Source organism: Crinia signifera, chromosome 7 (genome assembly GCF_055691185.1).
Source record: "Crinia signifera chromosome 7, ASM5569118v1, whole genome shotgun sequence".
NCBI classification, from domain to species: domain Eukaryota; kingdom Metazoa; phylum Chordata; class Amphibia; order Anura; family Myobatrachidae; genus Crinia; species Crinia signifera.
Genome location: NC_139223.1, coordinates 148732286 through 148747762, shown reverse-complemented (window position 1 = coordinate 148747762; position 15477 = coordinate 148732286). Strand labels below are relative to the sequence as shown.

General features: G+C 44.5%; 1 protein-coding gene across 5 annotated transcripts in view; it reads right to left on the bottom strand.

The window, feature by feature from the left end:
- KCNH7 (potassium voltage-gated channel subfamily H member 7) overlaps nt 1–15477 on the bottom strand; it is a 416570-nt gene that overhangs the window by 388112 nt on the left and 12981 nt on the right. For all 5 annotated transcript variants that reach the window (XM_083153933.1, XM_083153934.1, XM_083153936.1 and 2 more), the window contains exon 2: nt 10181–10411. In XM_083153933.1, coding sequence (XP_083010059.1) covers nt 10181–10411 — 231 coding nt within the window. The remainder of the gene's footprint in view (nt 1–10180; nt 10412–15477) is intronic.

The window sequence follows — 15477 nt, the reverse complement described above, 5'->3', positions numbered from 1 at the left end:
ACTGTTCTCAGCTGCAGTACAATAGAGAGAACAATACAGCAAGGGGATTGGTGTGACTGGTCTTTCTCAGTTAATCCTATTAAAGGCCAAGAAGAAAGAGGCTCCATCTGTTTTATTCTGTTTAAATTTATATTGGGGCTGTTGCAGGGTTGTAAAACATGCACCTGTTTTTCGTAGCATATCTTATGCGTTTTCCTCCATAACCGTACATAATACAGGCAATGTAATGGGACATTGTCACATAGCCAATGCTAAGGTAGGTACCAGTGATGGAACGGTGGGCTGTGAAGACAGATGTCGGCAAACATACTTCCCAACATTTTGGAGTTTAACTTTGGACACCCTGAAAAGGGGGTGTAGCCTCATGGCTGGTATCACACCATGCCCATATTGTCATCACTCTGGGGACATGTCTACCATTCCTGGAGATGTTGGTTGCCCCCAGGTCTGTCAAACATGCACAGCATCTATCACCCACTGCTTTGCTATGCAGAGTAGCCCAGAGAGAATACTTCCCCCCTAATCCCCCTCCGGAACCTCAGGGGAAACTGAGGCACATGTATGGTACTGCAGGGGGTTGTGGTATAAATGACCGACAGTTGGGATTCCGACAGTCATTTTTCTGATGTCAGAATCCCGACTGCACAGCGGGGGGAGCGCAATGAAGCCCCTTGCGCCCCATTTTATTCTCCCTCTATGGGAGTCGTGGACCCCCACGAGGGAGCAGTCGGGATTCCGATGTCGGAGGAATGACTGTCGGAATCCCGACTGTCGGGGAGCCGTCCGGCACCCACTGCAGGATACTTCCCAAAAAGCAGGACTGCTCACCAGGTTGGGTGGTGGTGTTTGCGGTGAGTGTGTGTGTGTGTGTGGGGGGGCTATATTCAGACATACCTCTTACAGGAATAGGAGTGGTGTGTGGTGGCAAAGTCATGGTGGCAAAGTCATGTGTGTGTGTGTGTGTGTCTGGGGGGGGTCTATATTCGGACATACCTCTTACAGGAATAGGAGTGGTGTGTGGTGGCAAAGTCTGCTCACATAGACGGATACATATGGAAATATATGCATTTATCATTTATTTCTGTGCACATAATGCAGTAGCAAGTACTGCTGACATGCATAAAAATCGCCATCACCCCCCCCAGGTGTGCTATATATTGACAAAACCCTACAGTATATGTTTTACTTTTGTATAAGAAGTACATAAATTATGTTTCTTAATTCACATTTTGACAGAAAAAACCCAACCCCTACCAGCTTACAGAAATGAGCAGATATTAATTGCTGCTATATATAGCACATTGGTTGCTATAAGTAGAACTAACCATTTAATCTGGACACCTGCTTCGTGGAGGAAGTTCATTAATACATATGGCCATAAGTAATTCATTTTGTTATTCTAGTACGTGCTCTCTTGAGATGTTACGTACCATCCTCAGGCATCAATAGCACTGATTCACCAAAAGGTCACATTATTAGGGGAAGTGTTATGTTCTATACAATGGCCTATTAAAGAACAGTGTTACAAATCTGATACCAATACTTTTATTGTGATCTTTTATCCAATTATACCTTATACGGTAATTGCATACATTGATCATTACTAGACATGCTTGCTGTATACCAATTGTTATGGCTCCAGATTGCCATTGTGTTAATGCACTGGTAACCAGCAGGAGTGCTGCCTCCCTGCATACACAGTACAGTATTTCACGTTTACAGTCAATAATGATTGCTATAGCTCTATGACATAATTAACAACTGATCAAAACCTGTAGAACGTACACTACATAATAGCTGCATAAATATCAACAAACAACTTTGAGCTACACTGGTGATACACAACACAGCTTTCATACGAATATATGAAATTGTGATGCTTTTTATTTATTTTAATAACATGGCACTGCTGACCCAGGACATGACAAAGACCAGGCGCAGGAGGATACCCACCATAAAATATATATATATGTTGTAGCCCTGTTTCTAAGCTCCTTTTAGGTGTTTCCTTCAACGCAACCACCCATGTTGTAGGGAGAGCTGCCTTTTTTGAAAGTTTGGACACTGAGGCATCGGTTAACGGAGAGTTTTTTCATTTTGCCCTTGATTCTGGCGAAAACGGCTAGGAAACTTTAAACCGTTTTGACAATTGAAACTTTTTATCAGGAGTTTTCCAAATGTCCAACAGTGGGCTCTCCAGTTACGTCGAGTCTGTGAAGGTCATGACAAGTTTTGTGGAACGGCCAAATATGGAGACTTGAGCCGCAGGCTCCGGGTCGGCTATGTGGGGAGGGGAACCCACTTTCCCAAATTGAAGCCCACTTATGTAGTGAATTTTTTTTCCAGCAGGGAATCCCCAAGGGGAATCCCTGTCACTCACCCAGCACAGTGTCTTCACTTACTGAGGAGAAGAAGTGCCTCAGCTGTCCTGATCCGGAGGGCCCATGGAGGCACAGCAAGAACGGAGAAGCAGCGTGGGCAGTAATGGCGCTGGATGCGCTGAGGACACCAGGGGAACAGACAGGCTGTTCTCCCTGCTGGACCAGTGCACTACTCTGGTCCAGTGGTCACCCGGCATCTGACCCCTGATGCCCCTGTACCTCCGGCGGGTGATGCGGCCCTGGACCAGTAACACCAGCCGCAGGCAGCTGTGGATGGTCCCCGGCACCAACGGCCAGGGTCAGCATTGCGCACCTCAGGCAGTGCCGCTCTGGGAGGGCATCTCACAGAGCAGGCAGTCAGCAGGGTCCACTGACTGCCTGTTTCTTTTACACAAAAAATTAAATTAAATTTAAGGCAAACTGAGCTCCTTAAGGAGGGAGCCCAGACCCAGGGACCTGACTCCTCTGGGCACTTTACTAAGACTAAGGTCAGAGGGGAGGATAGAGGGGAAGGAGCCGTGCTACAATTTCTTAAAGTGCCGACTCCTCCAAGACACCACTCCCAGCATAGTGACAATTTTTAAAAAATTTCGGGACTTTTTTCATAGTTTACCATCCATGTGGCCTCCGACTGAGAAGTGCGTATAGAGCAGCAGAGAGCGGCACCGGAGTGAGAACACGTAGTACATTAGTTGGGGGTCCACGTGCTAAGGTGTCAACAATGACAAAAAAAGCATGTTGACCTTTTAAGGTGTCAACTTTTTCCGTATTGACCTCTTGCTTGTGTTAACCTTTCTCCAGTGTCATCATTGTGCATGTTGTCCTTTTGGGGTCGTCCAAGATTGTAGCTTTATTATGTTGACTGTTTCAGAAAGGAATGAGAATGCCCATGTTACCAGAGATCCCCACGACCCCCATAGAGGGAGAATAGAATAGGTGGCGAGCGCAGCGACCCACCGTGTCCACGAGGGGCTTCTATCCCGGGCCATTATACCAGTCAAATAAAAGTCAGTTTAGTCTGACTTTTATTTTGAACACCTAAAAACATATTTGATGGTCGGTAACTATCAAATAATTTTTTGCCCGTGCACTCGCATGCAAATGGTTGTGTGCGATCACACATCCATTTGCATGCTGTCACATATATTCGCAGGGTGGAGAGGGACGGGCGTTCCTTTGACCGGCGGGGAGCATTGGGCTAGTGTTCATTCTAGCACCCGCTATCTTTTAAAACCCATGCAGTTCCTGTTCCCTGCCTGGGGTGTCGCTGTCTGCTGTGATGTTTCTAGCACATGTCTGGTTTACAAATCAGTGCTGATTTACAGACTACACTGGGCTAGAAGCACTACAGCAGATGGTGACACCCCAGGCAGGGAAGCGGAACTGCATGGGTTTTCAAAGATAGCGGGTGCTAGAATGAACACTATGGGCCCCTCGCTAAGCAGTGAAAGAACGCTGCTTAGTGAACTAACCTGAATCAGACCCATAGTTTACATAGGTTACAGTACATTTAATAAACAGGATTTCCCATTTATGCATGACTACTGAAAATAAAGAATTACAATGACACATGCTACAGCTATTTCTGTTCTAGATGCAGTGTGTCTAACAGTCCCATTTATTTTATGTAGGAACCATAATATAGGAAGGTTTAAAACACAGAGAGAAATGGAATTGTGGATGTGAAGGCAGCCAAGCAAACTGAGCAAAACATGGTCGACGGTGTCAAATTTTGTTAAGTGATTAGTCAGCAAAGCTAGATTACCACTGAGATCTCTGGAGGGAAATACCGCCTCGGGCTCACATTATAGCAGCTCTTGACTCGGGAAATATATGTATTTATTTCTGCAGCAGAGTTATAAATGGCCACTATTCTCCAAATGTATAAATCATTTTAAAATTATTTATTTTTAAAGCCTTCAGGACCAGTCAAGTAAGAAAGAGAATTCACTCATCCCACACAATTATATTACACCAGCTAAATCATGCTTGATGTTAATTTACTAGATTCATTGGATCACACGAGAATAAACTCAGTGGTTTAATGCATTAAACAGAAGAACAAGGCAGACATATGTTTGTCTCAATGTTTTTACAACTGAAAGCTCACAGCTACTATGCCTGCTTGAGACTAACAGTGCATATTGGGACTTGTAGTTCCACCACAGCTGCAGAGCTGAAGGCTGTCTAAGCAGAGGCAATGGAGTCATCTGCCACCGGGCTCCTGCTCCCAAGGGGGCACCTCTCCTCCCCTGCATGTTTGAATCAGTTCATTGAAAGCCATTGATACCGCATTTTGTGGCTGACTCCCCCTCCTAGCAGGACCATAAAAGTCACAGTCCCTTTGTTTTAAATATAATATCCATAACATACATACATATATTTATATTAGGTGCTGTGTGTGTGTGTGTGTGTGTGTGTGTGTGTGTGTGTGTGTGAGAAGGGGGGCACCAATATTTATCTTACCTCCAGGCAACTGGGACGAACTTACGCCATGTGTCTAAGCACAAAGACATAGCATTCATAAGAAGATCTATCTAGTGAAAGCATAATTGCTTTCTGTTTGCACCTGGTCTCTGGGAGAGAGAGATGAAAAGCCTGCAAAATCTCGGTCGACTTGGATGGGTTACGAGACACGAGTCACCGCAAGCCTCCACCAATGTGCGATATGTTGCTTTCTGTAGGAACCAGCTCTTTAGAGCTTACAGTTTGACATTTATGCATCAGAACGTTACAACCCCTTCTGCTTGGAGAAGTAGTAAAGCAGGGGTGCCTTTATAAAAAGAGGAGTTTAGTAAGGATTTGGGTCTCTGTAGAGGCTGTGTAGGACAGGGGAGGATTAATTACACCCCTATGGTGATGTGACCTCACCCCTCATTAGGCAACGCAGAAGTATAACTTGTATGAGAGGACAAAACCAATCCCCTTACTGTGGCCACTCTGCCCAGCACAAGGGTACCCTGGAAATCTCATTGGTCCTCTCCCATAAGGTGCTCACACCCTGGGACATCTTGACGCATGGGCTTTCTGGGCAGCTGCCCTAGGGCCCCACAATTCTAGAGGCCTTTGCATGGGGTTTGCTGGTACATAGTTACATAGTTACATAGTAGATAAGGGCCCATAATGCCGTTAAGACAACCCTGCTCCATCCAGGATAGATCCAGGATAGATATCATGTACAATCCAATGTCTATTCAATTTCTCTTGAAATCTAGAACACTTCTAAACATGCTTCTGAACATGCTTACACATAGAAAGATTGATTAAGCGATCTGAGGGTAAAGATGGGTCGTTTATGGACTGCAAACCATATACCACATCATTGCCTACACACTGAACAATGTGGCTAAATTGTGCACGACAGGTTGTTCAACTTTCAGCCTGCTAAAGGGATCAGCAGGCTCAATGAACAACCAGGCATCTGCATTGGATTGTGATCATGCCCACACACGGAAAGTTTTTAAAGGATTGGTCGTTCCGATTGGATGGAAACGAACATAAATTTTTAAAATTGTTACAGTGTGTGAGCACCTTTATGCCCTTTTCAGTTTTTTTACCTGTTTAAAGCGGTAATTTGTGCAGTCTGAAAGGTGCAGAGTGAATTTACCGGTTCTATTGAACTGGTATTTCTAAACAGTAATAAAGCAGGGTCCTACCCGTTTCAGACCCGTTTTTTTTCTTACACTGTTTTCTATGGGTTAAAACGGGTTCAGTGTTGTGAAGGAACAATGTTAGTACATTTGCCGTAATCTTGAAGAACTAAGAACCAAACATGTTTTGGGTATGCTGCCATTGGTGAGATGTACTAAAACTTGAAAATTATAATCTGGACAGTGATAAACCACCAACCAATCAGCTCATACCACACCCTGTAACATGACAGCTAAAAACTGATTGGCTGGTAGTTTATCTCTTGCCATGTTTTCACTTTTCAAGCTTAGTACATCTGGCCCCAAATCTCTCCTGTGGTCATGTTCTGTTGCAGAATTCTCTACTCCATTGAGGTGTACTCCAGGCCACTCATATAAGCATACCTCCCAACTGTTTTTTTTTATTTCTTGGGACTGTCCCCTGTCCCACCCAGGGCCGGCAGCAACCAAAGATTTTTTTAAGGCAATAAGTGGATGGCCAAGTCAATCACCTGACTTGAATACGGTTGAGCATACATTCGACTTGATGAAGACAAAACTGAAGGGAAAATGCCCCAAGAACAAGCAGGAACTGAAGACATTTGCAGTAGAGGCCTGGCAGAGCATCACCAGGGATGAAACCCAGCGTCTGGTGATGTCTATGCATTCTAGACTTCTGGCTGTAATTTACTGCAAAGGATTTGCAACAAAGTATTAAAAAGTGAACGTTTGATTTAGATTGTTTAGTTTGTTTTATTACTTCTGGCGCCTTAAAAAGTGGGAGGTAGAAACATAGAAACCGTTGTAATTCCTACACCGTTCGCCTGATTTGGATGTAAATACCCTCAAATTAAAGCTGAAAGTCTGCAGTTACCTCACATCTTATTTGGTTACTTTCAAACCCGAAACAGCTATAAAGTTCATAAACTTGCAACGAAATAAAAAGCTAAATTCATCCAACAGGTTTGGCCAGGATCATGCTTATTCTAATCTAAATGGCTACATTGTATAGTATCTTATTGAGGTTGTATGAAAAATAAAATATAGAAATTTCACCTTGAATAATTGTATCATTATATTTACATTTGTTTACTTTCTTTTTGCTGTGAACTTTGAACCCAAGGCAGGAAGTAGGCATAGGCAGCCGAAACTACATGATTGTGCTAAACAGATCTGATCAGCTTTTGAATTCATTGGAATAGTTTGGTCATCTCTATACAGGATGAGAAGTTACACATGCTCCTAATTATAGAAGACTTGTCAAGCACATCTGCATATTTCTACAAACAAGATTTGCATTTTCATTTGCAAATGAAATATCCATTTATAGGCAATTGTCTGTCTCAATGATGTCAGCTGCTCCTGATATGAACATGTGTAGGTGGCTAAACTCTCCCAACCTCATCCACTTCCTACCGTACAGTAATTGTTTCCCACACTCAATATAATCCGTTACAGTGACACAACATAGGGCATTTGTTTGTGCAGATGACAACCAGTAACCATAAGACGGTTCAGATAACCATACATAAGACACAGTGTACTGTATATATTAAAGACAGTTTAGCTATCAACTTATTATCTGGGACATTCTCTGTGACAGATAAGATAAAAATAAAGACGGGTTTTTCATATCACTTTATCTTTGCAAAGTCTTAGAAAAAAAACATATATATATTAGAGAGAGAGAGGGGGAGAGAGAGGCAGAGAGAGGGAGAGAGAGAAGGAGAGAGAAGGAAAGAGAGAGGGCCAGATGTATCAAGCTTCAAAAGTGATAAAATGGAAAGTGATAAACAGCCAGCCAATCAGCTCCTACCTGCCATGCTACAGGCTGGGTTTGAAAAATGATAGGTAGGAGCTGATTGGCTGGTTGTTTATCACTCTCCATTTTATCACTTTTGAAGCTTGATACATCTGGCCCAGAGAGAGAGAGAGAGACAGAGGCAGAGAGAGAGAGGGAGAGACAGAGAGGGAGAGAGAGAGGGAGAGTGAGAGAGGGAGAGAGAGAGAGAGAGAGAGAGAGAGAGAGGGAGGGGGAGAGAGAGAGAGGGAGAGTGAGAGAGGGAGAGAGAGAGAGAGATAGAGGGAGGGGGAGAGGGATAGAGGGAGAGAGAGAGGGGGAGAGAGAGAGGGAGAGAGAGAGAGGGAGAGAGAGAGAGGGAGAGAGGGAGGGAGAGAGAGAGAGGGGGAGAGAGAGAGGGAGAGAGAGAGGGAGAGAGAGAGAGGGAGAGAGAAAGAGAGGGAGAGAGAGACAGAGAGGGAGAGAGAGAGGGGGAGAGAGAGAGTGAGAGAGAGAGGGAGGGGGAGAGAGAGAGGGGGAGAGAGAGAGGGAGAGAGGGAGAGAGAGAGAGGGGGAGAGAGAGGGGAAGAGAGAGAGGGAGAGAGAGAGAGGGAGAGAGAGAGGGAGAGAGAGAGAGGGAGAGAGAGAGAGAGAGAGAGAGGGAGGGGGAGAGAGAGAGGGAGAGTGAGAGAGGGAGAGAGAGAGAGAGAGAGAGAGAGGGAGGGGGAGAGGGAGAGAGGGAGAGAGAGAGGGGGAGAGAGAGAGGGAGAGAGGGAGAGAGAGAGAGGGAGAGAGGGAGGGAGAGAGAGAGAGAGAGGGGGAGAGAGAGAGGGAGAGAGAGAGGGAGAGAGAGAGAGGGAGAGAGAAAGAGAGGGAGAGAGAGACAGAGAGGGAGAGAGAGAGGGGGAGAGAGAGAGTGAGAGAGAGAGGGAGGGGGAGAGAGAGAGGGGGAGAGAGAGAGGGAGAGAGGGAGAGAGAGAGAGGGGGAGAGAGAGGGGAAGAGAGAGAGGGAGAGAGAGAGAGGGAGAGAGAGAGGGAGAGAGAGAGGGAGAGAGAGAGAGGGAGAGAGGGAGAGAGAGAGAGGTCTGTCAGAAGGGGTATCAGATTGTGTCTATTATTTTCTAGGATGCAACAGAGAAATTATAGTCAAAATCTAATTGGTTGCTATGGGAAACATCGCCTCTTTGTATCAGTAAATGCACCCCTGTGTATTGAAACCTGTATTTTCCTAGAGGCTTTACTGTTCCTTAGAATGACTTTTACTATCTTCCCGGGATATGGTCGTTAGGTCGACACATAATAAGTCGACATGCATTGGGTCGACCACTGAAGGTGAACGTTACTGAAATTGCGACACATGAAATATGTCAACATGGCTAAGGTCGACAGGGATGGAAGGTCGACACAAGCATTAGGTCGACAATGGCTAAGTCAACCGCCAAAAGGTCAACATGAGTTTTTCACGGTTTTTTTTTTTTTTAACCGACATGTGCCGACAGACGGTATTTCATGCCCTACCATCCACTCCGCATGGTGGGTGGGTGCCCGAAGCATGGCAAGCGCAGCGATCCATTCAAGGGGATGCAGTACACTTTGAGGATGTCCATGTCAACATGCGGGTCGAAAAAACAGAAAAACTCATGGCGACCTTTTTACTGGCGACCGAGGTATTCTTGGCCTAATGCTTGTCTCCAGCTTGTAACTCAATCAACCTTAGCCATGTAGACTTATTTCATGTGGCAGCCTAAGCCACCTCGACCTTCTGTGGTTGACCCAATGCATTTTGACATAATATAGGTCGAACCAAATACTTTACCCATCTCCCCCAAAAATGGGAAGGAAAAGACTTTCCTCTTAAAGGGCCAGATGCATCAAGCTTCAAAAAGTGATAAAGTGGAGAGTGATAATCAACCAGCCAATCAGCTTCTACCTGTCATTTTTCAAACCCAGCCTGTAACATGGCAGGTAGGAGCTGATTGGCCGGTTGTTTATCACTCTGAATTTTATCACTTTTTGAAGCTTGATACATCTGACCCAAAGTCACAACTGCCAGGTCACGTATGTCCAGGCTGCATTACAAAGGCTTGCAATAGTCAGCTGACATCCTCATTTCTACAATCCAAGGTCATATCCCCACCAATGAGAGAACCATGGAAACACTCATCAGATTTGAAGTATGAAATACACATTTCTAAGACCTTTCTCAGCGATTGATTTCACACTCGTTTGACCCATATTGATCCCTTTAGGTCCTGGAATACAGTGTGTCCATGATTGACGCGTTAAAACAGCTGCTGTCAACACAATGCTGACAAACAGACGGATATAGATTAATCAATATGGCTCTCAGTATAGATGTCAGTGCTGAATATCCTGCTTGCAGGCCTTACCATCTTTATGATAGTAGGTGAGTTCCACTTTCCGTTCCTCAGATCCCAGCAGGGCTTGTGCTATCTGGGCAATGTCGTGCCTCTTGGTCTCCGGCCCATGTAAGAAGTCGCAAGTGCACGGTTTCTGCATGACATCTGGCCTGGAGTATCCTGTCATCTCGCAGAATCCATCATTGCAGTAAATAATCGCACAGTTCTGAACCCTGGCATTAGCAATAATGAACTTTTTATCTGTAAAAGAAACATATCACAATGGTCAGTGAGACGTTAACACTGCTGAACGCAAATGGAGTCGCTTTAAGCTGAAAAACAACGCCTCCAACCACCCTACAGTAAAACTACTTACCTGTCCACTATGCACAGCTGCTCATCATGCTGCGAGGTGCAGGGGCCCAGGGAGGTGGCTTCCGCTGAGCAGCATCCATCCCCCCCCCCCCTGCATTATGTGCGGTATTGGACAGGTAAGACATTGGCCCTTATTCTGATCGGTGCGGCCGGATCCGAATATACAGCCATCACCGTGCGTCCTAAACCCTGCCTTCCATACGGATCGCCAACTCCGTCCGTACGCGGTAAGAAGCTGTCCGAACGGACCGCACGTGTATTTCTCAAGAATACACCTCCTCCATCTCAGGGAACCTCCCCCATCATTCGATGGCTGCAGACCATCGAATGCAGGACCGAGCGGTCAGGCAGCTCCCGCGAGCTCAGACCACACGGACATTTCTTCGTGCAAAAGCAGGGATCTCGGTGGGCAGCTGACATCCGGCAATGTCATATGTCCGCCCCCCACACGTGCGTCACGGCTGCATTACCATACGTACGCCCAGCGTTTGCATGGGAACGCCCATGAAACGCGGGGTGTAAACATATGGTAATGAGCCCAAACAGCCCTTCACAACCCTCTCCATCCCCTGTTCGTAGTGTACACATTTCATGTGGAATGTGGCTGTGCGTCCCGCTCGCACATGCGCAGAGACGCCTCTGCCCATGCGCAGACACAAAACATCGGCGGCACGAACGCACGCGGATATTACCGCACCAACCAGAATAAGGGCCATTATGAGGACATAAACCACAGCATTATGCCACTGGAGGCAGTGATGTATTAACCCTTTGAGTCAACATCTGATGTGAGAGATGTGCAAAAGAGCCTCTAACAATGCCAGCGTCGCTCACATTTGTTATATAAATTCAAATAAAAAATGTTGTGTATAGAAAGCAATTTCCTATATAAGGTAAACATTACAGGTCATTATGATGAATACAAATGTTTGCTTGGCAATTTTCACACCTATTTTGTCAAATTCACTTGGCAAAGGATTAAGGCTCGCTCCTCCCCCCTAGTTGCGGCGCTGATTTATTGCTGAATGAGTGAGGGTTGGATGTCCCAGAGGTAATAAAAAAAAAAAAAAAAAAGGTAATTAGCAGCTGGTCCCGGCCTCATTGGGAGCAGACCATAGAAGCATATTCATGGCCCCAGGTCTGAGGCATGCGCAGTGTCGTCCTTGGTACTGCGCACGCACAAAACCTGTTTTTATGGGCTGCACCCTCAGCAGCCCATAGAGGCATCCCTGAGGGAGGAAACACCTCCCAATGGGACTGCCTTGAGTGACAGACAGGTTGGAGTTCCAATAGGACGTCACTGCCAGTCACAGTGAAGTCTCACAGACCGTGGACCAGATGCACTAAGCTTCAAAAGTTATAAAATGGAGAGTGATAAACAACCAACCAATCAGCTCCTGCCTGACATTTTTCAAACACAGCCTGTGACATGGCAGGTAGGAGCTGATTGGCTGGTGGTTTATCATTCTCTATTTTATAATTTTTGAATCTTAGTGCATCTAGCCCTGCATCTGGCTTCAAACAGTGGCAGGTATTACCTGGGGGGGGGGGGGGGGGGCTGCAGCACTACAGCCCATAGGTAAAAAACACTACTGATTAGCAGCATGATGCTCACTAGCTGGTGTGGAACTACAAGTACCAGCATGCCTTACTATTGTACTGTTAGATTACCCCTGTTTTCTATGAAGTTCTGTATTTATTGTTCATAGCATGACTGTATAATGCCATATCCCAAGCTGCTGAGCTAAGTAAATACATTTCCCACTTAGGAGCAGTTTATGTAACAGACCTCTATATAACTATCACTCATATTACTTACAATGAGGAGCAGATTAAAGCATTACTATTATGATGGAGCTGTTTTTATGAAACATATAGGATTACACATATTACAATGCTAAACAACCAAATCATTGTGTGTTTTTACATAATGGTTTGCTCGCAGAACAATGCCTCCAGCTCTGAAAGGATTCATTAGGCAATTTCCACTCTGCCAAGGCTTATATTGAACAAATAAAGTATACTCTACTGTATATTCCCTATATACCCCATCCGAAAGCTTATATGGATGAGTGTTCTAATGCTAATATAACTGTATTAGTCATTTATTCAAGCAGCGATATGAATATTATGTTTGCATCATTATTCACACTGCACCATATCCAAGTGGCTGGAGTCTATTATTAAATGTGGTTCTGGTTTATAGAGCTACAGCATCCCTCTAGGTAGACATTTAATAAGTCTGAAAAATGTTGACATTAAAAATGTTGACAGTGTCAATATATCGATTTGAAAAAATGTTGACACATGACATTATGCTTTATTTTAAACCGGCTTGTTCTTACTTCACCATACATATCTGCATAGAAGGAGAGTCTTATAGTGTGCCAAGCGTAGAGAGTCTAATAGTGTGCCAATGTCGACAGTTGTCGACATTGACACCAAAAAATGAGAAAAACTTTTCATTTGTCTTTACTCTTTTATATCAACCTTTTGACCCTGTCAACCTTTTCGCGACCTATTGTTTGTTGACCTTTTGAGGTCGACCTATTGAATGTTTATCTAGACACTGTGGGGGGAAATTACTAAGATGGGAGTTCTATTTCAGATGGGATGTTGCTATGGGCAACCAATCAGATACTATTATCTTCTAGAAGGCACTAAATAAATAAGAAGTAAGTTCTGGTTGGTTGCCCATAGCAACATCCCATGTGAAATAGACCTCCCATTTTACTCAATTTCTCCCTGTCTATCTAATAATCCACAACCCAATTAAATGATGCAATTATAAATGTGGCCCTGTGGTAGTTTAATACAAAGGGCCAGATTCTCTAAGCTTCAAAAGTGATAAAATGGAGTGTGTTTGAAAAATGTCAGGCAGGAGCTGATTGGCTGGCTGTTTATCACTCTCCATTTTATCACTTTTGAAGCTTAGAGAATCTGGCCCAAATACTGGTAAGAAATTAGCCACTTTCTCCACCCCAATCTCTGGCAGATACATAAGTTTCATATCATGACAGATATGTTTGGATTGAACACAAATCCAGGCGTATCTGTCATGGAAATATATATAAATGCACCTCAATTATGTATTGAAGGTTATATACTAAAATTGCGTAAAAGTACAAATGTGTAATAAAACCACATCAAGCAATTGGCTTTCATATATGGTTGGTTGCTACAATTTAAATGCAGATTTCCAGCTCTGCGCAAAGTTGAAAAATCCCAGTTTAAAAAATAAAACACCAACAGAAACAAGCACAACACCTACAGTACAAAAACAGTGGGGCAGATTTATTAAGCTGGTGAAGTACAGTAATAAAGGGGCAGATGTATTAAGCCTTAACAAGAGATAAATGCAAGGGTGATAAGGAGAGATAAACGTCCAGCCAATCAGCTCCTTACTGACTTTTTTCAAACACAGCCTGAAACATGGCAGTTAGCAGGTGATTGGCTGGACGTTTATCTCTCTTTATCACCCTTGGATTTATCTCTTGTTAAGGCTTAATACATCTGCCCCAAAGTGTCAGGTGATAAAGCACCAGCCAAACTGCTCCTAATTTGTCAAGTTACAGGCTACATTTAGAAAAATGACACTTAGGAGCTAATTGGCTGGTGCGTTATCACCAGCCACTTTATTAATTCACCAGGCTTAATACATCTGCCCCTGTATGTGGCGTAATAATGCCAATAGCAATCCCGCTGCTCCAGGCCCAGTTCTATTTTATACTAGGCAACGCAACTGTCTGACCACTCCATTTGTAAACAAAACCCCCCATGGCCACTCACTGGTCACTTGGCAGGAGCCTCAATTGCCTAATGGAAGTTCCGATTATGTTGCCCATTTTGGTACTTATGTAGTATCTGGGCTGCCGATTTCTAAATCGGGTCGGATCGGGAGATCGCATCGCATCGCATGCGACCATGCGATTCGATGCGATGCGATGCGATGACCCGATTTTTCCATAGGAATCAATGTTAAAATGGACTGAGTCCATTTTAACATGGAATTCAATGGGAAAAATGGGTCCTTTTCATACCCCTACTATCCAAGTGGGCATGGAGTTGGATATAAACCTGTGGCGAGCGTAGCGAGCCACCGAGCCCGAAGCGTGGCGAGCGAAGCGAGCCCCGCGAGGGGACGAATACCGTCCCCTCGCGGGGCTCGCTTCGCTCGCCACGCTTCGGGCTCGGTGGCTCGCTACGCTCGCCACAGGTTTATATCCAACTCCATGCCCACTTGGATAGTAGGGGTATGAAAAGGACCCATTTTTCCATAGGAATCATTTTAACATTGATTCCTATGGAAAAATCGGGTCATCGCATCCGATATCGGATGCGATATCGGATGCGATGCGATGCGATATCGCATCGCATCGCATCTGATTGTATGCCTTAACTTAAGGCATACAATCAAAAAATCGGCAGCCCAGATACTACATAAGTACCCCCATTTTTTCTAAATTCTCGTTCATCGCCCCTTTGAGTGCCGAGTGAATTTGTCACAATAGGTGCGAAAATTGCCAAGCAAACATTTTTATTTATTAAAATGACCTGTAATGTTTACCTTATATAGGATATATAATAATTTTTTGCACAACATTTTTTATTTGAATTTATATAACAAATGTGAGCGCCGCTGCCACTTTGTAGCTTATATTTTGAACATCTCTCGCATACATGTTGGCACTCAAAGGGTTAATACAAATTGACAGTAAGTTACCAAAATGGGTGCAGTGTCTGCCACCCTAGGGTGCCAAATGCGCCGCACTACCTGCAGTCATTACAGACACACCACTGCCACCTGCAGTGCAACTTGGTTTTGTAAAGGAGCAAAGTGCTCATTTTCTTTATATATCTTCTTTTCTTAGTTGAAGTTTTGCCTTTTTTAATGATTGTTACTTTAAAACACGTGGCAGACTCACACAGAACCCGCTGATGCCGGCAGTTTG